The 26644-nt window shown below is 30.6% G+C and overlaps 2 protein-coding genes across 4 annotated transcripts in view; one reads left to right on the top strand and one right to left on the bottom strand.

Moving 5' to 3' along the window:
* The window catches only part of LOC118182955 (UBX domain-containing protein 4-like), an 82770-nt gene extending 60881 nt beyond the window's left edge, over window positions 1-21889 (top strand). For all 3 annotated transcript variants that reach the window (XM_035352336.2, XM_035352338.2, XM_035352337.2), the window contains exons 9-14: window positions 698-867; window positions 5853-5969; window positions 6362-6464; window positions 9962-10093; window positions 16215-16420; window positions 21605-21889. In XM_035352336.2, coding sequence (XP_035208227.1) covers window positions 698-867; window positions 5853-5969; window positions 6362-6464; window positions 9962-10093; window positions 16215-16420; window positions 21605-21731 — 855 coding nt within the window. In that variant the 3' untranslated portion in view covers window positions 21732-21889. The remainder of the gene's footprint in view (window positions 1-697; window positions 868-5852; window positions 5970-6361; window positions 6465-9961; window positions 10094-16214; window positions 16421-21604) is intronic.
* The window catches only part of LOC118182956 (dnaJ homolog subfamily C member 9), a 28500-nt gene continuing 23740 nt past the window's right edge, over window positions 21885-26644 (bottom strand). Inside the window, exon 5 of the mRNA XM_035352339.2 lies at window positions 21885-22124. Coding sequence (XP_035208230.1) covers window positions 21948-22124 — 177 coding nt within the window. The 3' untranslated portion in view covers window positions 21885-21947. The remainder of the gene's footprint in view (window positions 22125-26644) is intronic.

Below are 26644 nucleotides of genomic sequence, written 5' to 3'. Positions count from 1 at the left end.
AATGGTTTTTATACACAAATCATATTTTTTGCCTTAATTTTAAAATATGAGCTTGTGAAATTCACCAGCAAGGAAAGACACTACGGTAAAATTTCATCAGTAATACAGAATTTTGCTGAAATTTTTCTGAGGTGAACAACAAGACAATGCATTTTCTAGATAGCTGCTATTGCGGAAGGTTGTATGAAGGTCTGTGCAATTCTCTGATTTTTTTTTAAGTGAAAACAGATTGCTGTGTACTTCAGGAAAAGAATAATGCCCTCCCTCCCCCCAAAAATGAATGAAGAATGTGTTTTATTTTTTAGTGTATGACATAATCCATATTAAATAATTCAAATTTGTATTTTAAATTGTTAAAATATGTTTTCTTTTCCTATGTTGATATTGTTTACCAGATTTACTATAAATATTGATAGTTTGGGAACCTTTCTAAAAAGGAAAGCACGAAAAACACCAACTTGCATAAAGTAACTTTTACATTTACATCTGAAAAACAACGCCAAATTGTGCCAGTATTGTAGCAATAGCACATTAAGTACCTTTTTTTGTTGTTTATTTGAACAGATCCTAGAGAATAAAAGACTAGTTTGTGAAATTCTATTTTTGAAAAATATTTCAGTTCATATTTTGTATTTAGTGATTTTGTATGTTTTATAATTTTTTTAATGCACCTATCTGTATTTATTTTATTTTCCAGAAAGAAAAAAAAGAAGAATTAGAAAGAAGGAGTATTGGAAAAGCCATGCAGCAAGCAGAGCAGGCAAAACGGGACACTGAAATGAGAGAATGGGCAAAAAATCGAGCTAAGGAAAAGGAGGAAGAAAGATTGGCAAGGGAAAAAGTTAAAGCCATGATAGCACAGGACAGGTATGATGGCATTTTTTAATTAGCCATGTTGTTTTAATAGCTGGAAATTATAAATCTTATATCCTGTACCAGATAATTGCTGAGTTTAAAATGCATTATTTTGCAGCTTATTCAGATGTTTCTAGCTTCTTGTTAATTTTTATGGCGGAAAAAAAAATTTAAAATTTTCAAAATATAAATATCACTGATCTTAGTATAAAGATCATAAATATGCAGTTTTTATATTCAAATTTTATGAAATTTCTTGAGTAATTATTATAATGTTATCACAGTGTTTATTAGGATTTGCTGTTTTGTACACTCGGAAGCTGAATGCATGTAAGGAAATAAATAATAAAAGTCTTTTGCCTAATGTAGCTAAATTTTGAGATTGGTTTGGAAATATGATGTATGTGAATCTGTGTAGAATTGAATACATGTGGTGAAGACAGAAACAGTTTTAACCCCTTGATGCACTCTATTTAAAGGAAAGAAGTCGGAACTTTTCTTTTCACCTCAGTTATTTTATTTAAATTTAAACTTAGGTCTCATGTACAAGTGACAAGCGTGAACTAAATGTATTTATAAGCCAGTTCAGTACATATTTTCTTTCAGCCGGTAAAAGTCACATGTACACACATATTTTCTTTCATTTGGTAAAAATCACATGTACATGTTCTTTGGCACATCACCATTTGAACATACATGTATTAATATAATATTTTAGTTTGACATTGTATGTTACATATTAGGTTATATATATTACCCTAGTATGGATAGTGATCAAGACTGGTTATTTAGCTTTGATAATGACAATATAGGATATAGTGAGTGATTTCAAAATTAATGCTGCTTTTGAGAATGAAAATATTAATTGCAACTCTAGCAATATTTTTTAATGTTAAATAGGAAAAGAAATGCCTAATTTTAAATCATTAATGGTTGTAGATGAAACAAATTATATGGTATATGTCAGTTGTTTCTTGGTACATCCCAAATTCATATGAAACAAGAGTATTTTTGGCTGTTGGTAATTTTAGAGTGTAAATAAGAAAACTAGAATTCCATCATCCTTGGAGGTAAAAATCTATTGTTATATGCATGATTTCTTATTACTTGTATGGTTGAAAAACAATTCAAAACTATAAAGTGATATTTGCTTTTTTTTTTTAATAATGACAAATTTGATCTAACAAATTACAACCCAAAACTTGACCTATTCACTAAAATTTGGAGCTTTCATTTGCCAAAGAAACTGGTGTCTATTGATGAATGTTTATTGTTTTACAAAGATTGTCTAGTATGAATGTAGTATCTCATAAAAGAGCAAAATTTGGTGTAAAACCATTGTCATGATGTGAATCACAAAGTATATGGCATATGGAATCAAAAAGTATATGCATATGGAAGATGAAGGCAAAATTGTAACTTTACTTTGCAACAGTCCCTTAATTCTGCATTTTAATGTGGCTGTTTCTCCTTTCTGTCCTAAAAGTAGTAATTGCTGATAATAAATCTCTCTAATATGTGCCATTCCAAATTAATTCATGTCATATGAGTTTTATGTAACGCTAATGATGCAGATAGCTTACATAAGACTCTAATTTCAGATTTGGGAATTGAAGCTTTTAACAGCCAATACTGAAATCTTTTATTGGCCATTTGGAAAATTGGAAACCATAACTAATATCACTATGAACTATGATATTTCGTCTTAGGAATGCATTTTATCTCTTGTATTGTCAAAAAAGATGTAGAATCGATAAAAATGTAATTTGAGATAGGTGCGCAGAGTGCACTTAATATATATGCAGTTCATTTTAATTTCTTCTTTTTGAGGGGGAGGGAGTATATTTAATTGGCCATAATTACAAATATTTGAATCACGCAATTTTGTTAATTTTTCAAGGAGCCTTTTTTGGAGAATTTTTTACGATACTCATTAATGTTCTTTAATGCACAAAATAGTAAAAATCAGAGGGAGGAATCAATATTTTTAGATTTTTAATTAGAACTTTAAGTGTTTAACCTTAATATTATGTTAAAGTAGGTATGGCTTTTGATGTGGCTTCTGATGGAAAATTCAAAACAGTCATATAATTTTTTTATAAAAAAAGTATTGCCAAGTTCAATATCGATCTCCTGTGATATGATACTTCTTAATCTAATTGAGGTATGATATATTCCTCTATTGAACAATAAGTAATTCTCTATTCAGACTAATTTATATAAGATGTTAGCTATCCACCATTAGTTATTAAACAGTATGCATTTAATTTAGAATGCAGAAAGATTGGCAGGTGTTTAATCCAGGATTCAGTCTAATAAAAGTAATACTGTTACACAGTTTTCTTTTGTGCAGTCCAGGAAGCTGAAAGTTGTATTAATGAGTTGGCATATATAAATGATAACAAAGGGGGGATAAAATCTGAAAACTTTCTGATTTTGTTCCGGGGAGGATTCAAAATGGGATTTGAAAAGTGATGCACACATTTGACACAAAATACCTTTATACATTGTAATGTCTTTGCATTGCTACGCTACCAACATAATACTAGTAAGAAATGTAAAGAAGTCTCGTGCACAAAATATCTGTGCTTGAAGATACACACAATGTTAATGTTAATAGACCGCTTTGAAATCATCGAGTTTGTTATTCAAAAATTCATTAAAGTTTTACAAAATATTACATAGATAATAAAGCAAATTCCAAATTTGTGCTTCCAGATGCCCGTATTCAAGTGGAGGGCTACATTATTCAAAATTTGATTTGTTTCAAAATTTGATCTTTTTTTTACAATGCGAGAAACATACATACATTCATGCAGATTTTTCATCATTTAATTTCTTTAAATATGATGCAGGGCTCTAATATTTTGTAGCAATAATTTGAAAAGTGATTCAGACTGTTGTAGGTAACCAATGCAAAATGCTAAAGCGAAATTAATAACCCTTCTGGGCTAACACCCTTTGGGCTAAAAATCGTAGAAAAGTGTACTGATCTACTGTCTCTGTGAATTAACTTTAAAAATCTCAGCATCATAGGCAAGCATGTCACACTTGCAGCTTTTGAATCGTTTTTCTACAGCCCACTCCGAGAAAATAACAAAATGTATATAATTATAATACCGCCTGTTATTGAGGCATATATACAACCTTGGGTACTAAAAAGGACTCTTAAGCTTGTCTCTTTATAAAAATATTTTCTCAGTGAACATTAAGAAAGTGTCAGACCATTTACAGATGGTATTATTGGCTCAGCAAAAAGTCAGTGAATTCAAAATAAGTGAAAAAAAATTCTGGTGTCCCTGAATTTTACAAATATTTGTCTGCATGGCTCTCGGAAAGTTGCAGATTTGCATTTCATGTGATTTTATGTTGGGTAATGTGAATTAAATAAAGTTTCTCACTAATGAAAAGGAATAAATTCCCCTAGTGAGATCCAAGTTAACAGGCATTCATCTGACTTCTAAAAATTGCTAGTTTGAGCAGCATGTCTCCAGACATATGAAAGCTACTTTCAGGAAAATGATGCCAGCTCTAGAGAAAGAAACAATATATATGCTTTCAGGACTTTAATGTTCTTTTGTTTCTTCAAGGAACAGTGTCAGATAAGATTTTTGTGCATTTATTCACTTTTAATACTTATATATATAAGTATTTCCTTAAATAGGCATGTCAGACTCAGTATCTCTAATCAGCCAGACAGCTTTACAATAGTGTAGGCCACAGGGGGGGGGGGAGAAAAGCCATTTCTATTCTTAATGATGTATTAAGAAGTGAATAAATGCATAAAATCTTTTCTAGTATATATATTTGTATTATGCATATTCAAAATAATGGAAATTCTTTTTAAAAAAATTGAAGAACTGTGATTTAATGTAGTGTAGGACTGTCATCCAGAACTATTATTCTATTTTTCTATCAGAAATTGCTCCAATTTTGTTAGAGATTCTGCAGGTGAAAAATGGAATCTTGCTGCATTTTCAAGCATAGTCTGCAGGGGTTCAATAATGTCTTAACTTCATCTTTGTAGTATATAAATCGTGATTGAACAATATGTAGTTGGTGAATTGAGGGCGGGACATTATTATCTTGATACAAGCACCCATAGGAAATAGTGTCTGTATGTTTGAACATAGTTACATAGTCTTTGCTATTTATTTTTCTTTCTAAGGTGATAATTTTAAACTTGCTGCAAACAGCAGTGCAACTGCTCAAAGCATAACTAAATGAGCACTGTGTTTTACTGTAAGAAGCAGGCAGTTTGGATTATAAACTTCATCTGACATTCTCGACATGCACTTACTTAAAGTCAGGAATAGTGTGAAGATTAGCTTCTTACTTGTTTCAAATGATTAATATTTCGTATTTTATGTTACCGACATTTTACGTTTATTTGTGAAACAAGAGGTTTTGAGATAGCAGTTCATTTGTAAATATTCACTCATGCGTTTCTCTTTGTACTATCTACGTCAAACTTTGTTCTGTAGATGCATATCATCTTTGTTTCAGTAGTTTTTAATATAACAGTAATTTTAACATTATTTTGGCTGTGTCAGTAAATTTTATTTTCTTATCCTACTTATGCTTTGCAGATGATGTTTTTAGTAATTTTTTTGTGTTTTCAGCAGTCATTTTTGTTTCACTAGTTTTTGATGTAACAATAATTTTTATCATCATTCTGGCTGTGTCAGTAAGTTTTACTTTCTTCTTCTGTTTGTGCATTGCAGATGATATTTTCTAGTGAATATTATGCTATCAAAATTTTAGGCACAGTATCTCTTAATATTAAATTTTACAAACTATAACTAAAACTTTCACAACCTTGAGAATGTGCATAAAATAATCACACATAAAAGTGGGTTTTTTTGTTTATGTTTAGGGTTTTATTGTATAAGGGATACACACAAAGTTATCTTTTTCAGAGGGTTTCCTTTATTTTGTCAACTTTTGTATGTTTAAATTGTTTATTTGCATCGTTATTAAAACTTTGTGAATTCCAGAGCTGAACGAGCTGCAAAATATCAAATGACTAAAGAAGCTGAGCAAGCCGAGAGAGAAAGACAAGCTAAAATACGAGAAGAACAGGAAAGAGCAGCAAGGAGTGCCGCAATGAACAGGTAGACAATTTTATTTAATTTAGATATCATTAGGTACCCCTTCCACATTATCACAGAATTCCGGAAATTAAAAATAACATCTCTGCATAAACACTTATTGCAGCTTCATGACTAAGGATAATTATGTATATAAGTGAAGTATGAGCTTAATTTCATGACTTCATAATGACTCATACTATATGACTTTTCAGGAATTTTTTCCCTTTATACTTGATGAAATTAAAAGCTTGATATTCTGAAATTTTGTGTTTGTGTGTGTATGTGGGGGGGGGGGGGGGGTTATTACATCCAAATTTCTGTTATTTTTTAAACTTCTATATTTATAAATCACAGACTACATTATAATATTAAAATAAGGACCAGAAAATAAGAAAAACTGAATTTTTTTTTAGCAATGAAGCACGCATTCAGTTTCGTCTTCCTGACGGCTCATTTACTACTCACAGTTTTCCTGCAGATTCATCGCTTGAAGAAGCAAGAAGGTTTGTTATAGAAGTAGGTATCAATGCAATGAAACTCCATTAATTTACAGATGCTGTGCTTACATGAAAAGTTAATGTATAGACATCTTTAATAAAATATAATTCTGATAATCTCTGACCACTAATTTTGTGAATATCTGTAATTTATCCATAGTTTTGGATGTATACAAATAGAACTTCTATTCTAAAAAAATTCAACAGAGTGGAAATTTATTGATAATTTTTGTTGTAGATAAATGAAAATGACAGTGTGTTAACATATTTTAGATGAAATTTATTTTATTAATGAAGTTATTTATCTGCAAGCATGGTAAAATTTTTTATTATTATTGTTATTACAAATGTGCTTATGTCCAAGTATCTTTAAGTACCTAAAAATAATAATATTTAATGAAATACCAATTTATATAATCAGTGTGTGCAGAGAATGTGTGAAAAGCAAGTTAATTAACAATATGGAATCAAAAGTGATCAAACAGTTTCTGATATGCAAATCAAGACATGGTAAATTAAACACGTTGCACAAGTGAATATCTGAGTTATATTTCTTGTAAAATTTTTATTGTTTCATGCTACAGTTTTATATCATATACAGTGCTCTTAACCGCTTCCCTTACACATTTTTTTGAAAAAAATTGCAAAAAATCATCACATTTATTTATTTTATTATTAAGTACTAGGAAACGAAACAAAACAAAATATATAGGTTTTAAGTTGAATTTTTAATTTTTTACAGGTGTAAAAGCATTTAGTTTTTATATTAGTTTACTATCTCGAGTTATCTCAGGCAAATAAAAAAAAAAATTAAATATTAGTTGTTGTATGAGAGTTTTTGAAACAAGGGACAACACAAAGTGATACCTAACATTCTATACACTGGTGTCTGGTCTCTTTTCTTACTGGCTTACCTCTGGAATCTCTTTTGCAGGAGCACAGAGGACACTGTCTCATTGGATTTGATTTTTTTTCAGTAGCAGGAATAACATCTGGAAAATGCCTTGAGGTTATAATCTCTATCTGAAAAATCATCGCTTTCGCTATCTTGCATCATCGCAATTATTTTACTTTTTTCAATGCAACTATCATTCTTTTATACATTACTAATCCACAAGCCGATGTATACTAGACAATAGGGAAAACACGTGACCAGTCCCGCCAAAAGAACCGCGAAACCATCAAAACTTGGTGAATTGCCAATAAAAGCTGAATATTTCCTTTCATTTCCTCCAAGCCGAGTGAAACCGTGATAAAACAAATCATACTGACAAATTCTGCTTTGCCCAAGTTTTCTCGGGATAATAATTAACTGCAATATATACGAACCCGGGATAATCAGGCAAGCAGTTAAATTGTTTCCCTTGTATTTATGTGTTGTTATACTTCACAGTTTCTGAGAAATTCATAATTTATGCATGTAAAGAATTTTGGATATGCCTGTAGATTGAATCATGAATCTCTGTAAAATTTTTTCATTTTATATAATTTTAAAATTAATTTTGAATTTATATGGTAAATATGTATAAAAAACCCATTTCTTCATTCTTTTTAAGATTCTGAGTTTAAAGGTACTGAATCCTCATTTTGACTGGTTTGTTCATAATTCATGAAAAGGGAAAGATTCTTAAGAATAACATTTAAGACTTTCCTGGCTTGTAAAATAGAAAAAGAAGTATTAAGAGCATTTTTTAATAAATCTAAAATTTCAATTTTAGCACATTCCATAATTGCTAATAGTGCATACACATGGAACATAATTAGAAAGATATGGTAGGGATTTATTTTAAGGAAAACTTTACTGATGATTATTTACAAACAGCATATTATTTAGTTTTGTTTTAATTAGGTATAAAAAGATTTTTTTTTGAAGATAATTTCATTCGCTGATATGAAATTTTGTATGTCAAATGTTTCAAAGCAGTTTTGTAAATGAAATTTCCCAGTTATCTCTCTCTTTCTTTGTACTGCATTGCCTTTGTACTTGCATTAATTTTGTTTTAAGTCTGAATTGTATCATCACAGCTCTTATTACATATTAGAGAAATTAATACATGCTTTTTTTTTCTTTTTTCATTTTATTTCACACCTGATAAACTGAATTATTTATTATTATTTTATTATATATCTTGAAAAAACATAGGTTATGAACAACCTCTGACTTTGAGGCCACTGACACTGTTTATTGAAATTGACAGTGCAGACATTTTGTATTTTAGTCATGCATGTTGTGCAAAAGCAAATTTTTATTGTTTTCTACAAGCAGGACTTAAGATTTGCTCGAACTTTTAAGAGAAGTAAACATTTTGGACTGGATGACCACTAAAAAGGATTAATAGATTTTAAATGTTCTAATTCCACCAGAATACTATAATCACGAATAGTCTAGCTTTGTGAGTGATTTGAATTCAGGTGGCTTCAATTGACCACCATACCGACTGGGCAATCTGCTTTTTTATTGAGATTTAATACTTCTTTTAATTTTGAAAGAGAGTTTATTCAATAGGCTTAAGTTCAGCTTCCTTAGTTTCTTTGAAAATCTTTGTATCCCAAATTGTAGAAGACTTTGATTTGTGAATTCCTGAATGTAGGAGTTCAGGATTTCTACAGCAATGTTCATCAACAACCTCCTAGCTATATGTTTTTCTCATAATAAAAACTATGAGTTTAAAAATTATATAGTAGCTTCATAATTATATAGTAGCATATGTAGTAGCTGCATAACTCAATTTCAACAAGTTAAACAGAAAAAATAATTAAATAAATAAATAAAAAGTTTCTTCTAAGAGTAGTAAAACTGTACTAAAATTTCTTTTCATAGAATTTCTTACAGCTATTTAAATGTGAAATTACTTAAATCGAGGCAGTGTATGTCAGGGTATTGAGTTAGTAGTATGTTACTGTAGATAATTGGATGTATGTAGACATAACAGAAGTATTGTTGCTATTGTAATTTATCTCACTTGTCTGACATTTTATAAAATATGATAATTTATAACCTAATTAATACTTTAATTGTTTTAGAAAAGTTAAGTTAATGTTGAAATGAAGTAACATAAATTTTAAAACTTATCCTCTTTAGTATCTGACACAGTAATTTTTCCTTTTCAGTGATGTATACAATAAAAATAGTAAATAATGAATAGTAAATAATGAAATAGTAAATAATGACAATGAAATAGCAAGAAAGAAAATTTTCAATGGACTTTTTCAAGTGTAACTGAAAGTTGGGGTTCTTTCAAGCATTTTGTAAATATGTTCTTTCTTTCTTTCTTTTCTTTTTCTTTTTTTAAAGTCATTTCCATGTTTCTTTGAAATTACTGCTTTGGAAAGGAAGGGACATAAAGTTTCATTTAACATGTGGACTTCTAATTATTCTCAGAGATTCTTTTAACTATTACTATTAGAAAGTTTTACAAAATAATGAAGAAATGGTATTATCTATATGGATAAGTATCCTGTTTTGATCTTCATTGTTTAGGAATTTAATACATATATGTCTTTTTTTTCTTTCAGGAAGTGCGGCCCCCTTTTACAAATTTTTCTTTGTGCACTACATTTCCAAGAAGGCATTTCACAGAATCAAACTATTCTGAAACTTTGAGAGATCTGCAGTTAGCTCCATCTGCTGTGCTTCTTGTTCTTCCTGTTAGTAAAATTACAATACTCTGCATGCTAAGATATTTTGGGTGGGATCACTGTTTAAGTTTTAATTCTCATTCAAAGTAATGAAATAATTAAATTTCCCTATGTGGAAATCTAGTTACATTGAAAATTAACTTTTAGTGGTGGGGTTTAATTTTGAAAAGTTGCATGTAAAAGTAACAGTTTTTGTTAGTCATTATATTATATAAACTATTTTAAAGAAAACACATTTCATTTGTGATTAATACAATTTGTAACAGTAATTTTGTGATAAACTGTATAAAACTTAGTCTACATTTACATTTCATCGAAAATTATTTTATAGGTATCCTATTTTTGGAGTGTTAGTAATTTTATTATTCAAATTACTTAATATATTTTGAATCTTTCCAAATTTATCATTATTGTGTGCTTTTTTGTAATTGACAAATTGCAAGAAATGTGATACAGCTAGGAACCTTTTGAGAGATGTAGCCTGTGAAAATATCAGTATATATACCAGGGTTGCATTGCTTCTGGGTGTGGGGAATTAACATTGTTACTTCTTAGGGCTCCTAAAGGGAATAAATTTACTAATAACTATTTAATTTATTTTTATTTCATAATAAGTGTTTTATTATTTCTGCAATAAAATTGAAGGTAACTTAATAATTTTCTCTAAAAAATGCATCGAAAATTGTAGTAGAATTCTTATTCGTTTGCAGTATAGTACATTAAATATTAAAAATTGGTTGAAAGATATTTTTTCTTAATTTTATATTAATATTATTTTGTTTATATTTTATTGATATATATATCTATTTTGTACTTGATAAGACATCTGTACTCACACATGTGAGTGTGGATGGTTTTTAAAGCTGAATTTGATTTCGTAAGAGCACTAGAAAAGAAAATTGTACTAATTGTTAAAAAAAATTAGAATGCAGAGAATATACTATTCCCAAAATTTTACATTATCTGGATGTTATTTGCAGTATATTAAACCTTGTATGGTAGAAAGGAATGTGTCATTTCTGAATTCCACATGAATTATGTACAGTAAAAGCTTGACTCAAAAATACTGCATTCTGAATAGTTGAGTGTACAAAGAATGTTATTCTTATATCATGTTTATATTATGTATGATATATTTATGTTTAAGTTATACTCATCACTAAACAAATAAAATACTAAAGGCTTGATTTTTATTTGATAAAAAATGACAGGCAGCTTTTCTCAAATGCCAGGTCATGATCTGGCACTGGATCACATATACAATATGCTGGGTTGCAGATAAAAGTAAGGAAATTATGCGTCTTATGTATCACATTAATATGAAACTATGCCACTAAAAGATTTCAAAATTTACCAATCTGATGTCTTCGTGGATGGCACATGATACTGAAACTTATTAATTTATTTCTTAGTATAGTTCGTATTTGAATGTAGGCTTGATTGGAGTACAAAAGCAGACATAAACCATAGCTTTAGTTGCACACTCAGTTATTAAGTTAATATATTATAAGTTCATATATTGCATACTTTTTTGGTATGTATTTGCTTTTCATTATAATATTTTATCACATCAAATCATCAATGGGTAAGTGGTTAATAAAACAAACAAAACATATGGTTATTACTGATAAAAAATCAAATGATTTTCAGACAAGATTTTTGTCTATGACATTAGCAATGCACCGTCAAGTTATGTTCAACCAAGCACTAGTTCCGAAAATGGCACTAACAAATGATCACATGAGGTGCTGCCCATTGTACATATAAAAACATCCTGGATTTGACAGTATTCTGATGATTATAAAAAATTTGGTTTCCTGAAAAGTGCTGGGAAATAATGTGTTATTTTTTTATATGGCTTTATCAAATGCCCTTTAAAAAATGTGTGAGCCCTTTAAAGTTGAAGTGGCACTTAAAATTAAAACATCCGAACTAAAATAACAAGCTGACAGAATTCTTTATAAGTAAGAAAGAATTAATAGTCAAACAAACTGTGTCTTCGAATTCTTTTGAGGGGTTTTTATCTGAAAATCTAATCATGACTTCTGATGAAATATTCCAATAAATTATTGAAAATGAATATCCCATACAGTTGCAAAAAATTTAATAATTTATGCAATAAAAATGTTCATATCTAATATATGTAATATAAAATAGCAAAATGGGATAAATAGGTGACTTTCCAATCAGATAGCAATTGTGGAAATAGTAGATAATATTGAAGAAACTGTTGTAGTTCACTTGAAGCAGTGCAATTTTTTCCCCCCTCAAACTGATGAAATTACAGACTGGACAATGCCAATTTAATGCGTTTTGTGAGAAGAATACATCAAGTGAAGAATTTCTGTTTTTCAAACTAATGGAAACAAGAACAGTAGCAGAAAGAATTTTTAACTTGACTGATTCAGTCAAATTGACATAGACTGGAAAAAATTTACATGACTTACCATCGGTGGTGCTCGTGCAATGATAGGGATCTGTGTAGGGCTTTGTTCAAAAATAAAGGATTCCATGGACACCAGAATATGTATGGTTGCATAGCAACGTACGTACAGAAGCCTTGTATAAAATTGCCTTTGCTTTTACAAATTGCTATGCAAGAGGTTAGAAAATTTATAAATTTTATGCAACATCTCCTTTAAATTCCAGTTATTCACTTCATTATAGCCGCGTTCACATGCAACGTTCTTTCGCGCAGCCACCAATTGTATTAGGGAGAAACAGGGGTATGAAGCAGTTTCGCTTTCAGGACCAGTTCAGATGCACGGTTTTCCATCCCTCAATTCGTAAGCCACTTCGAGCAATGATTGATGTCAGAAATGTGGATCGGATTGGCAGATTTCTAGCGTTTACTCACATCTTTTTTGGCATTGTTTACTATTGCTATCGAAAGCCATCGGAGTTTAACTCTTATATTAACTAAAATACACCTAAATTAATTTAAAATGCAATTTATATACGAGACCAAATGGTTAAAAGAAGAAAAGAAAGAATCGTGTATATTGCTGGACGGTATTAAATAAAATGTTTCCTGGCTGTTAAAATTTCAAACTTTGCTTTTTGAAAAAATGAATAAAATGACAAATTAATATTATTTACATTAATTATAAATGTTTTAATATTGATTATAAACGTTTTAGAAAATATGTTATAATTAATTCATGCATTAAAATTGTTTTGAACCTGTTTTACGAAGATTTTAAATAAAAGCTTGTAATTTATGTTTATATTAACCAATTGAATAGCACTAGGTTTTATTTTATATATATATGTATTGAAATTCAGTAATAACATTTTTAAGAAATTTGAAATGATTTAATGACGATTTAGGCCGTTTATATTTATTAAAGTGCTTTTTCTAAATTTGCATTTTTCGATAAATCTCTTTATTTAATGTAAAACTTTTATAGATTTGGACTAAATTATTTAATATTTTTACCGCTTATTTAAAATTATATACTTTATAGAAACAAGAATGTGTTTTGAAAAATACTAAAAAGAAAATTTATTTGAAGTGAAAATGTGAAGGAGATATTTGTTTCAAAGTTTTTATATAAAAATCCATTTTTATTTTTCTTAGAAACTAATTCATTATTTGCAAAATCAATCATTAAAGTTATTAAGAACTCTCTAACAATAACAATAAGAAAATTTGTGAAAAAACATTGAAAACTGTGGGAGAAGAATGACATTTTAATTGTTAAACTTTTCTTCAAAAAATTTAAATTAAAAAAAATTACTGGCCAAAAAAGTATTAAAAAAATTTGAAAGATATGAGCATATCTTTAGAAGTTCCGATACAGAGTCTCGCACGCAGGAGATAAAGAAGGTGTTTTTTTTTTTCATGAAGTTTTGCCATTGCTCACTTTGAAATCGTTGAGTTTGTTAATAAAAAAATTCCTGAAAGTTTTACAAAATGTGAAATAGTTAATAAAACAAATTCCAAATTTGGGCTTCCAGATGCCCGTACTGGGGTGGAAATGCATGTTATTCGAAATTGGATGGCTCTAGGTATTGTTTTTTTATCACAATGCAAGAAACATACATACATTTATGCTGACTCTTCATTATTTAATTAATTTAAATATAATATGGTGATAATATTTGGTGGCAACAGTTTGAAAAGTGATTCGCCGTTTAGTTTTCAGCACAAAATGCCAAAACAAAATAAACAGTCCTTCAGGGCAAATTGTCCCTTTGGGCTAAAAATTTTCTTTCAGCTTAAAATTATCTTGTCTTACAAAACTATTTAATAATATTAAAAAAAGTAGATGAAAGTTCTTAAATAAAAAAAATAAATAAATAAAAATAAAAAAATAAATAAAAACATTCAAAAGATACCGAGTCCCTTTGTCTCATTGAAGATTATATGCACGTCTTTAATTTTAATTTGAACGGTATTTTTGGAATACCCAGCATCAGATAACCTTGTCTATACTAGTTTACAAATTTCCGTATTTCGTACGGTTCCATCTAATTTTTTTAGACTATATCGCATCCCCAGATATCTATCAACGTGATTATTTCGCTGACAGTCCAGCGAGCAGTCAGTTGCACGTCAGCCATGTTGTTTTTTTAAATTGGTGAACGGCGCAATCGCGCAGTGCAGTATGGGATATTTCTCCATTTGCCTTGCTCCAGGTGAGGAAGAAACATTCAACTAAGTTCTACCTCCATTTGGCGAGGCAGTTAATGCTTGTTCGCCATGTGAATGGGACATGTTGGAAGAACCGGTTTTCGCTACCGGTCGAATCTGCTCTTGTGAACGCCGCTTATGTAAAGAAATGGGCAGTGAACATGAACATCTTTTACACTGTAAAGTATGATGGTTATCCAGAGGGAATGTTTTGAAGAGATTTTGAAAATGAAGGAAGAAGTTTCAAACATTTTTAAACCAATACCCCCTTTCCAAAACCTAAAGATGCAATATTTGAATTTAAAGATAATTTTATGAAGCAGGAAATAATGTTTTATGAATGTGGAAGCAGGAAATAATAATGTTTTTATGAAGCAAAATGAAGTGCAGACAGGAAATAATAATGTTTTTATGAAGCAAAAGGTTTGCAGACAATTCATACGTCTTTTTCCATTCATATGGTGCACTGAAAATATGCTGTTATTTTAATTTTTAAAGTTGTAGAACCAATGAAAAATTCAGTAATTATTATGTGCAAAGTATTTCACATATGAAAAGGTTTATTATTGCAGAACTTTTTTGAGAGTAGGTCTACCTTTCCTCCTGACCGCTCTGTTTCAATCTACCCGTGAATGGAGACAATATAAAATAATAATATAATAGGTAGATACTCATAGTTGACTGGTTGGCCATTCCTGTGTTATCCTCTAAGAATTTATTACATGGCATTCATGGTACACTAGAGTTCTGAAATGATTTATTTTTATCCAGTTTATGCCATCTGCAGCAGCTTTTGATTTGCGGGAGGACACAAAAATTTTGATCAATCTGTTAATTTTAAGTGTAGCGTAAATATAAGCAGCTTCTCTCGCAAAGGTACTGTTTTGTTAGGTAGCTATCCTTTGCATGTTTTGCTGTAATTAAAATGATGAATCATGATATTTGATGCTGAAAAATTGCCAACAGTATACAACTAATTAAGGATTAAAACCTTTAATAAACCATTTATTCATAATTATTTTCTATTTTGTTTTAAAAATAATTTCCATCACTGCTTTCCTTGAAATAATACTATATTTGCAATGCTGCTCCCCTATTCCATTTGCCTGTGTGATTGATTGCGGCCAAAAATTTGGGGGAGGGATATAACATATTTGAATTATCGACGTAAATGCACAGGAAAAAAGTTTTCTGTTAATACATCTCAAGAGAAAAAAAGTAGTCCCCCCTCCATGTTTATTTTAATAAATTCTGTTTAATAGGTAAAATTCAGGGTAAATGACTATAAAGATAACATAGTTTGAATGAAGAAACTAAGTTTGTTTGGATTTCAGCATTACAAAGTTTTGTTCTAGTGTCACAATTAAATACATCATAAATTATATGTAGATGTGTTCCAGTTTCTCCAGTATGGAAAATGACTTATCAGCTTTCAGTTTTTGTGCCCTTTGAATAACAAAGAAAAATTAATTTATGCTGTTTCTTCTGTTACAGGCTCAGGCTGTTGCAAGTATAAATAAAAATGCAGGTTTCCTTTCCAATCTATTTTGGATGCTGATTTCACCATTAACAAGAATATGGAGACTATTTCAATCATTCTTTCCTGGGTCTTCACAAGAACCAAATCGCCCTCCTTCAGAAGTTCCTACGAATGCGCAGCAACCATCTACTAGTGCAAATCGAGCAAGTGATAATGACAGGTAGTCATTATTCATATGTGAATTTATTATAAAGTACACGTAAATCTAATCAAAGTTTTCTACTTTTTATGCATTGATGTTAGGGATTGCTATTAAAGAATATTTTAATCATAAATTTTAAAATTTAATTTTTTGGTTACTAACATACTCTAATTTATTGAAGCATAGAAAAATGAAATAAAGATTTAACTACTGTGGATTTTGTTATTTTGCGTCCTTATTTAGGTAAGGTTAGGAATTGCCAACTCAATTGATTTTAAAATGTAAAGTTTGTGTATTGGCAACTTCTTCAGAGCCTCATGATCCAACTGTCTCCTGCACAGTATAGAAGAGAGAATTACTAACAGTTTAGGCTTTGGAAATAAAGTACAAAGTCAGAAATCCGGACGTCCATTATCCGAAATGATCTAAAATCCGGACCTCGAAACCACCAATGTTTTTCTCTTAGGCTTTACGCATGTGCATTTGATGCCCCCTCCATGCATAATAAAACATCTGAAGAGTCCTGATTTTTAATTCACTTCAACACTAAATAAAAAAACCTTGTTATTGAAGAAACAATCATTTTAGTAAAAATTTGTACAGTCAGTAATTTGGCTCCATTGCTGTATAACTGCTTGGCACACATCTCAAACCGAAACATTCCACATAGATATATCATTGATCTGACGCCAACCTGGCAAATTATTATATATTATACTTACCTTTCATCACCACATGTTTATCAAAACAATACAACTTGAATAATGACTCATGTTGTGATGACTAGACAATTTTTTTATGCTAGTAATTGAATAATAAAGGAGTATGGCAACCTTTGATGTTGACATTACTTTTGGCGATGATTGCGGATTTAAGTTAAATGCGCTAAAAAACATTGACTAGGAAAAATTTAGCAAAATTTCTTTCCATGTGCTAAAAATACATTTTGTTGATGATACTTAATAGACCAAAAGATTATATTTAGGGCTGTTTGAATTAAGAATAACTGATTTGTTATTCACATAAACCCAGAACCAGTGCCAGGGCTTGTATGGCTGCACCGAGTCACAAAATTTAGAACCCACAGACTGCATCAGGCGGTAAGATATCTAGCGCCGGCTCTCAATAAGGCTTAAGTATATGTGATTTGCTTATTCATAACTCTGATAAGCTTTAAGCATGTGCAAGAAATAGACATAAGTATAATAAATAACTAAACTAATACTATTCAGGCTAAATTGTCTAAGTGCGCGATAGAAGCAAGATAAAATTTAACGGAACAACTTGTCGCTAGTTGCCAAGCTCATGATGCTTAGCCAAATATATAGTGAAGGCTAGCTAATTTGATGATGATGGCTGCTAATTTTAAAGTTTTTCGGATATCGCAAAACAAAGGTCAAATTTTCCAAATAACGGATTTTGTAAAGAAATGTGGAGAAGCGGTAATAAGTGAAGCTGATATAAAAGAAATTTGTCATTGTGATGACAATGCTTCTCAATCTTCAATCATTTAATGAATGGTGAAATCTGTAGTATGGTGCTAGATCTAGAAAATACCTCTACTGATAGTGAAGAAAGTGACAGAAAAGTTACTGGAAACGAGAAAATTTCAATTGACAAGTTAGTCGGAATTCTTGAAATAGCAGTTACAGGACTTTAACAGTGTAACTAAACAAGAGATTATGTTTGTCTACAGAATTAAAGAGAAAGTATTAGCACCCAAAAAAAAAAAAAAAAAAAGCTACGTAAACAACTTACATTGAAAGAAATGTTTAATAAGGTAAACAAATAAATATCAAGTTTTTTTGCAAATTTTAATACCTTTTATGTGATAAATACTTCATTATTTCATTAATCATGATTTCATATTTTTAATTTTATAATTTCTACATGCCATCTTACTAGATTTAAACTGATAATCTAATATCTGTAAAAATCCCAAATTCTGACGAGTCCGGATTTCCGACTTTGTACTGTATTAATTATTGATGGTCCTATCTTTGTCAGAGACTCTTGTTGGAGCAAGTCCACTGTGTTATTCAAACATTGTTTTCTGAAGGATGACCGTGCAAAATTTGTTACAGAATTGCTTGAATATTTTCCACATTATGCTTAATCAAGTAACCTCCACACTGTTAGGCTTGGATAGAGTACCATAACAGACAGAATTAACACCAGAAAGACTGAAACTTAGTATATACCTTGTAGGGATTTATATTTATTTTAACTAACATTTTAAATTTTATGTTCAGACTTTTCTATAAGCCTTCATTCCTTAATTGTCAGTGCCAGAATGGCTAAATGTTGTAGCACGCGTGAACGCATGCAAATGTTTCTATGTTGAAGGAAGTAGTTAAAAGCCGAGTTTCGGTAGGGGAAAAAAAGAGTTGGGCTCTAGCTGCTCAACTAGCAGGTACATTTGCTAATTGCTGGTTCAAGCGGCTTAATTTGCATTGCCTTTGCTGCCACTAGCTTAGAAGGGGGTTGAAGTTCAGGATCTCGCTGAGCCCTGTAGGTTAGTTTAGCACTTGTTAAACATTTCAACTTTTAATTTTCAATTAACTGGCTTTCAGTTACCGCCCAAGTAGAGGCGAAGTTTGTTAGCGTCGAATTGACGCATTGTAAATTTTAAAGAGTTAATAAAGGGTTTGAACCCTTCTTCTGTATAGTTTCCTGCTACTCCCTATATCCAGATAGATTTTTAACCCATGTAGATTCTACAACCTACATTGATTGCCCAAAAGCAGTCAAAATGACTGCATTGTGAAAGAATAACTAATGTGTACAGAAATTTGTTTAAAATTAATTTTTAATATTTTTATATTATTTACAGTTATTAGTAAATATTAACAATAAAAAATTACTTCACTTGGAAAAAAAATTATGAATTATTTGTACATTTCTTGCAAATGAAACTGGAAATCTTTTTATGCGTACATCTTCCGCAAACATACTTTTGACATTTTTCACATATATTATTTGTTTTCTTCTTGTGGCAAAGTTGTTCTTGACAAATTTTGTGTTTGTTAGAATGGGTTGCATTTGATAGTTGTGGGTCTTCATGTTCTGATGACTTTTTCTGTCTTGCAGCTCTGTATTCGGTGGAAAGCTGTTCTGCTAATTGAAACAAGAACTTTTTTCGTTGTATTTGTATTCCTGTCATTTCTTTGTAAAGGATCCAAGCATTTATAGCAGCCAAACCTAATATATTGAAAAATATTTGGAGGGGCCACCTACAAGAACTAGCTTTTACTGTATATTTTCTGGCCATTTGATCCATCATATCAACTCCAAATTTTGTACTGTTATAAAATTGTATAGATTCTGATAAAAAAATTTTTATTACTTTTATTAATTTTTACAAATTTATGCTTAGAACAGCTACTCTTTTATTTGGTTTGCTTTTATATATTGCAAGAACACAATTCTCTGATTTATATAGCAGAGTGGAAAAATGAGGCATGTTATCCTTCGTTTGTTTGGCTGATTCTCTTTTGTTTACTCTAATAGTACCAACTAGAGTTGTTTTTTTGGCCAATAATTTTGTTGCAAGTGACATGCTAGTGGAAAAGTTATTGATCGTGATATTTCTTCCACAGCTTGTTTATGGCTCGACAAGTTTCAGAACAATGTGTTCACCAAGATTCGAATAGCAAGTACTACTTTAGCTTATTGAGAAACTGCAACTTATCAGTTATACGCCCAAATCAACAAAAAAAAAAAGAAAACTTATTTTAGTATAGAGCCGAACTGGTCATATAAGAAATTTACTCAATCCAATAAGAGTCATTTGATTATTTAAAATTTCCCAAGCAGTCACAATGACTGCTTTTGGGCAATAATACGTATAACACAGATAGGGTGTATCGGTACAGCGGTGACAAACTTTCAGGAGAGATAAGAGTACTCCTAGACAATGGGAAATTACATAGGAATACATGGTCGGAACAGCTTTCCCTGGCGTGGTAGTGACGACGCAAACTGCAAAGAAAGGAAGGACACACAGAAACAAAACGTGTTTTATTATGTTTAATACAGCAGAAATCTACAAATAAGAACAAAAACAAACAACGATCATCATTAAAGAAGGTGTTCAAAATTACGTCCCCGGACCATAATGCAGGTTTCACTTCTCTGGTGCATGGAAGATCTGCATCACGAATAGAAGATGCACGATGCATGGTCCCTGCATCACGGTCCGGGTCGTAATTCGGAACAGCTTTGTTGGTGATTGTTGTCATTTATGTTCTTTTTTCTTTGTTTTTGTTGTACTCTGAATAAAAAACATGTTTTCTCAACTCGTTTGTGTCCTCTCTTTCTTGACTTTTGTGTCGTCACTACCGAGCCAGAAAAGCATTTTCAACCATGCATTCCTATAAGATTTCCTATCTTCTAGGTGTAGTCTATCTTTCCTGAAAGTTTGTCACTGCTAGAATGATACGCCCTGTAATACTAAATAATCAAAGTAATATACCAGAAATGAAAGAAGGGGGGGTAACTACAATTATTAATAAACACATTTTTATGTTGTACAAAAAGTCACAAACTTCTAAGAAATTGTTTCGTTATATACATAATTGTTTTTCTAATTGAAATTAAAAAGCAGTCAAAATGACTTCCTTGGGCAATCTAGTGTTTAAAAAAAAAGGGAGGGAAGTAAAAACAGCCACAGTTTTTAAGCACAATAGTTAAAAATGTCTGATTGCAGTATTACATTATGGATGCAGGTGTATAAATATTAGTATTTCATTTTGCATTAAATTTTAAATACATTGAGTATATGCATATTAATATTATTGTGTTTAAAAGCTCTTTGGTAAATAAGAGTATTCCTTTAGTACTCATTAGTTTAAGAAAATAATAAAAGCAAAAAGTGAATGTATTTCTCAGAATTATAACTTGTTTAGTAATTTGAATGGTTCATTATAAAGTAATTTTAAGCCAGTTTAGAGTCCTTTAAAATTACATCACTACATGGTTCAAGAACTTATATTTTTATAATTCAAGGTTGGCTGCAGTACTGTCTAAACATGCAAAAGATCAAGCAGAGTTTGTAGTTTAAATCCAGAAATAATTATATAATCATTTCTTTAAAGTCCTTCTTACAATTATGTTTATTTACATGCAAGTTAGGTATTCTATCATAGATTTATAGATATGATATATTTTACATAATATAAATCTTATTATATGTTCTTGCAGACAATCAACAACAAGAAGAAGAGAGCCAACATTTTATAAACGTGAAGGTAATGTGTTTCGTATAAATAATCAAAGTGATGAAGATGAAAATAATACTTGGAATGGGAATTCTACCCAACAGATGTAACAGATATGCAGTATAGATGAGTTCCATTTCAATATTAAAAATTTAACTTTTATTTTTCAATTTATAATATGGTTTATGATTCTTTAAAAATTCCACTGCTTTTAAAAGTTTAAATTTTATGTACATGAGTCGTGTGAAATAAAAAATTTCTGATGTTACTGAATTATTTATTTAATAAAATTACATTTAATATTTTCATCAAAAGAACAAAATCTTTCATTTCTTCCTTTTGGTATTTGTTTGCTTCTTTCCATATTTTGCTTCTAGATTTTTCATCATATCATCAAACTGATTTTTACGTTCTGTAGCCCTGTTTGCCATTGCTGCAACTAGTCCTTTATCAAAGCCCATTTCTTTTTTCATTTTTTCAGCTTCTGCAGCTTCCCTTTTAAACTAAAAGGAAAAAAATATATATATTTGAATTCTTAGAGATAGAAATAAAATTTTATTACCAAGAATATACTCTGAATATTATAGAAAATCCTGATAATTTTTAAATTGTATTATATCCATTCCTTAAGTGGAAAATTTATTTCACAATTTGGTTAGAGCTCTTCATAATGTACGTAAAGATTCATAAAGATTATAATATAAATACTGGCTGTGTGATCTACTTTGACCAATTAAAAAGTTTGCATGAAATCTACAGAAAAAGTAAAAAATGGTGGCACTGATTTTTTTTTCCCCTTTTTTCTTTTTATTGATGTCACCATTATAAATGCCTTCATTGCTGTATATTGAATGTTTCAAGAAAGTGATCTCAGTTTTAAAATACTGAAGTCATTCAGATGGGTATGATACGAATGGGAAACTGCACGTGCCAGACGAAAAGAGACTAAAGAATGCAGAACATATGCCAGTAAAATGCAAGTCCCAGTGGTGTACATTTTGTAGCACAAGGAAGAAACCTCATAGAACAAGATACATGTGCAGTGTTGATCTATGTATGTACAAAAAAAGCCCAAACATGCTTTGAACAGTTTCACAAAAAATAAGTTTGTTCTTTGACATTAAAAAAATTAACCAAGTTTTTTTAATTTATTTTCTTATGTTTTCACTGCTATAGAAAAGGTACATAAATGTATATTTTTTTCTGATGATTTTCTTTGAAAAACAATGTAAAATATTTACATATAATGCAATTTTTAAATACATTTTTTTAATTTGAAAATTTCTTCATTCATTGGAAATGCACACAGAATAAGGTAAATTTTTTTCTCCCACTACCTCAGTAACTCCTAGACATGCGCTGGTTTCATAGTGTGACCACAACTCGCAGATCAGTGGGCAAAATATTTTTTTTTAATTCATATATTACTTGTCTCTAGGATCATAATATTCAATTTCTAGAGTTTTTTTAGTTAAAAAATTATAAAAATAATATCATGCACATCAAAGGGCTAATTGAGAGAAACTGTTGTGAGTGGTTTCAAAAGAATGGTAAATATGATGTCGAAGACAAAGAACATAAGAGAAAGGATGAAAGTGTATGAAGGCGCTGAAAGGAAGCATAATTTACGTAAAGATTCGTGCCAAACACAAATAGAACTTGAACTTACATTAGAAGCAACTCAATAAGTAATTTCATATCTTAAAATCATTGGGGATGATTCAAAAGGAACTTGGGTTCCATGTAAACTGAAGACGAGAAACATTGAATGCCGATTTTTTACATGCGAAATGCTGCTCTGCATTAAATGAAAGGGTTTTTTACATAGTATAATCACTGGTGATAAAAAATGGATCCACTACAATAATCAAGAATGAAGAAATCATGGGGACCACATGGCCATACTTCAAAATCAAGCCGAATATTGATGGAAATAAAATTGTGTTGTATATATGGTAGGATTAGCTTGGTGTCATGCACTGCAAGTTCCTCAAAGGAAACCATTACTAGAGCTCTCTATCGAATACAACTGATGAGATTGAGCTGTGCACTCAAAGAAAAATGCACCCACTACAGTTGTCTGGAGTTGGCAAAATTATTCTCCGGCATGATGATGCTCATCCACATGTTGCAGCACCAGTAGAAACCTATTCAGATACAATCAAATGCGATGTTTTCACTGGGGCTGTATTCACCAGACATCGCTTCTTTTGATTACCTTGTTATGATTGATGATGCATGGCCTGTCTGAGGAGTGCTTTACATCATATAAGGATATTAAAAACTGGGTTGATTCGTGGACGGCCTCAAAAGACAAAGCATTCTTCCAATATGCTGTACCAATGCAGTACCTGTATGCTGCCAGAAAGATAGGAAAAAGTAGTCGCTAGAGATGGACGATATTGTTAATAAAACATAATGTACCATTATTTCACAATAAATGCCCAATTTTTTTATGAAAAAAATGTTAGAAATTTATTTGCACTCATGTTATATGTAACTGCACTTGGTAGAAACTGCCTTTAAATTTATCTTCACCGGTTATCAGTACTGTACCAAGGAAGAGACTTGCAAAAGAGTAGATAATTATACATAAAAAAGGAGGAAAAACTATTAAGAAATAAATATGCCTTCTTAAATAATTTGCATGTTCTTTTGCTGTAAACAATCCACAATACCAAAAATATTAGTAGGTGACTTTGCTTTTCTGTTGTGCATATTTAGACTTAATTAACCCTTTCGAGATTCTGCGCATTAAGACATATTCTTGGAATGGAAGAGAGTTGAAATGAATGCTCTCACAGGACACGTTTTGTGTCGCTAAGCCTAACTTTAGGGGGGAATTTTTTTTTTTTTTTTCTAAAGTCCTAACATAGTAATTTTTGGTACCATTTTAGATTATTACTTAAGCTATCATATATATTAAAATTAGCATTTAATAATCTTTTTGCTTTACTTTACATAAAAATATATTAAAAATTGCTTACTTTAAAAATAATTTTCAGATGAGCTATTCAAATTATTCCGAAGTTTTAATTGACAAAACACATTAATAAACTTCAAAATTAATTAGAAAAAGTACAAGAAAGACTATTTACAAAAAGAACTAACAAAATTTTTCATAAAGTGGAAGGCAGGGCACTTAATTTCTCTCAAGATGCTGTAGTGGCCCAGTTATTGCATGAGAAATAATTATTTTTTATTTCATATATTTGTTCATGTGTTTAATTATTTTATAAAATTAACTTTAATATTTTGTTAATATTCATATTTATATTTAAATTTATGCTGAATGGCAACTAGTTCTAGTTCTGATTCATGATTGCTAGGTTTTGGTTTCAAAACGTTGCTCGTAGCGTCGCATTTCGATAGCTGGAAAATAAAATGCAATAACTTAGCTATTTGTTTATAATTCATGCTGTTACTAGTCATAAATTAATTTTAAACATTAATAGCCAAGGCTACATCGTGGTGACCCTGATTAATTTTCGAAATGTCAACAAATGACTCTTCTGAAACTGCTATGAAAGATACGATGCAGTCACCGGAGCTTCATAAGGTGAGTGTAAAAATACCTCCTTTTTGGATTGATAAACCGGAAATATGGTTTTTTCAAGTTGAAGCTCAGTTCAAAATTAGTAATATCATTTCGGAAGAAACGAAATTTAATTATTTAGTTTCACAGCTTGAACCTAAGTTCGTCGAAAATATTTGGGACATTGTAACGAACGATAGTGCCACAAAATATTCGGATGCTAAAATTAGGTTATTACATTTATTCAAAGAAAGTGAAAATGTACGGATTAAACGTTTGATTACTGGTATCGAACTTGGAGACATGAAACCTTTTGCAGAAGTTGAGATCAGTTGCTACTACAGATGTGTCTGAAAATCTAATCAAAACTTTATGGCTGGAAAAGCTACCTGACTCCATAAAAAATATATTATTAGTTAGTGATGAAGATGTAACCAAGTTAGCGTCTGTGGCAGATAAAATTAGTGATATGAATCGGAAACCAGAAGTATTTAGTACTAATGCTCCTTCTGTTCCCGCAAATGATTTGTTGCAAAGAATTACCTTTCTTGAAAAAAAAATTGATCAAATAACCATTCGCTCAAGACGCAGGGACTCGGATTTACGTAATTCACGTTCACGATCTCGAAGCCGATTTCGTAAACGATATGACCCTACTGGCAAATTTTGTTTTTATCACTTTCGTTTTGGAGCAAAATGCATTCCAGAGAAATGAAAGCCTCCGTGTGCTTGGGTAAAAACGATTTCAAAAACCAGGAAAACTCGAATCTGCAGTAGGTTCAGCGGCAAACGCTGCTGCAGAAAATATGAAGGATTGTCGCAAATTTTGTTTATTCGTTCGTGACCGAAGATCAAATTTGCACTTTCTTATTGATAGCGGAGCTGATGTAAGCATAATTCCTACTACTTCACAGAATAAATGTAAAACTGAATATAAACTGCATGCAGCTAATGGCACAGATATTTCCACTTATGGCATAAAAACGCTAACTCTTGATTTGGGATTACGTCGTGATTTTCAGTTTCCATTCATAATTGCTGATGTTACAAAAGGTATTTTAGGAGCTGACTTTCTTCACAAATATAAATTGCTTATCGATATAAATAAGAAAAAATTAATTGATGGCGTAACACAGCTTTGTGTCCAGTGTGATGTCGCTGCTATTTCCAGTGATTACTCAGTAACCACATTAAATAAATCCATAAAAATTTTCGATTTACTGTCGAAATATCCCGAAATTTCTAAACCTAACCTTTTTCCTACACAAATTAAACATGGTGTTACACATTTTATTACAACTGATGGTCAACCCGTTTATTCAAAGGCACGACAGCTCGATCCAAAACGCTTAGCTATAGCTAAAGAGGAATTTAAATTTATGCTTGACAATGGAATAATTCGTCCATCAAACTCCCAGTGGTCAAGCCCCTTGCACCTTGTTACGAAAAAGGATGGTTCATATCGTCCTTGCGGAGACTACCGACGAT

Source organism: Stegodyphus dumicola, chromosome 3, assembly GCF_044657685.1.
Source record: "Stegodyphus dumicola isolate Sdum_Otavi_A_Nest chromosome 3, ASM4465768v1".
In the NCBI taxonomy this organism is placed as follows: Eukaryota; Metazoa; Arthropoda; class Arachnida; order Araneae; family Eresidae; genus Stegodyphus; species Stegodyphus dumicola.
This window is presented reverse-complemented; position numbering and strand designations above follow the sequence as displayed.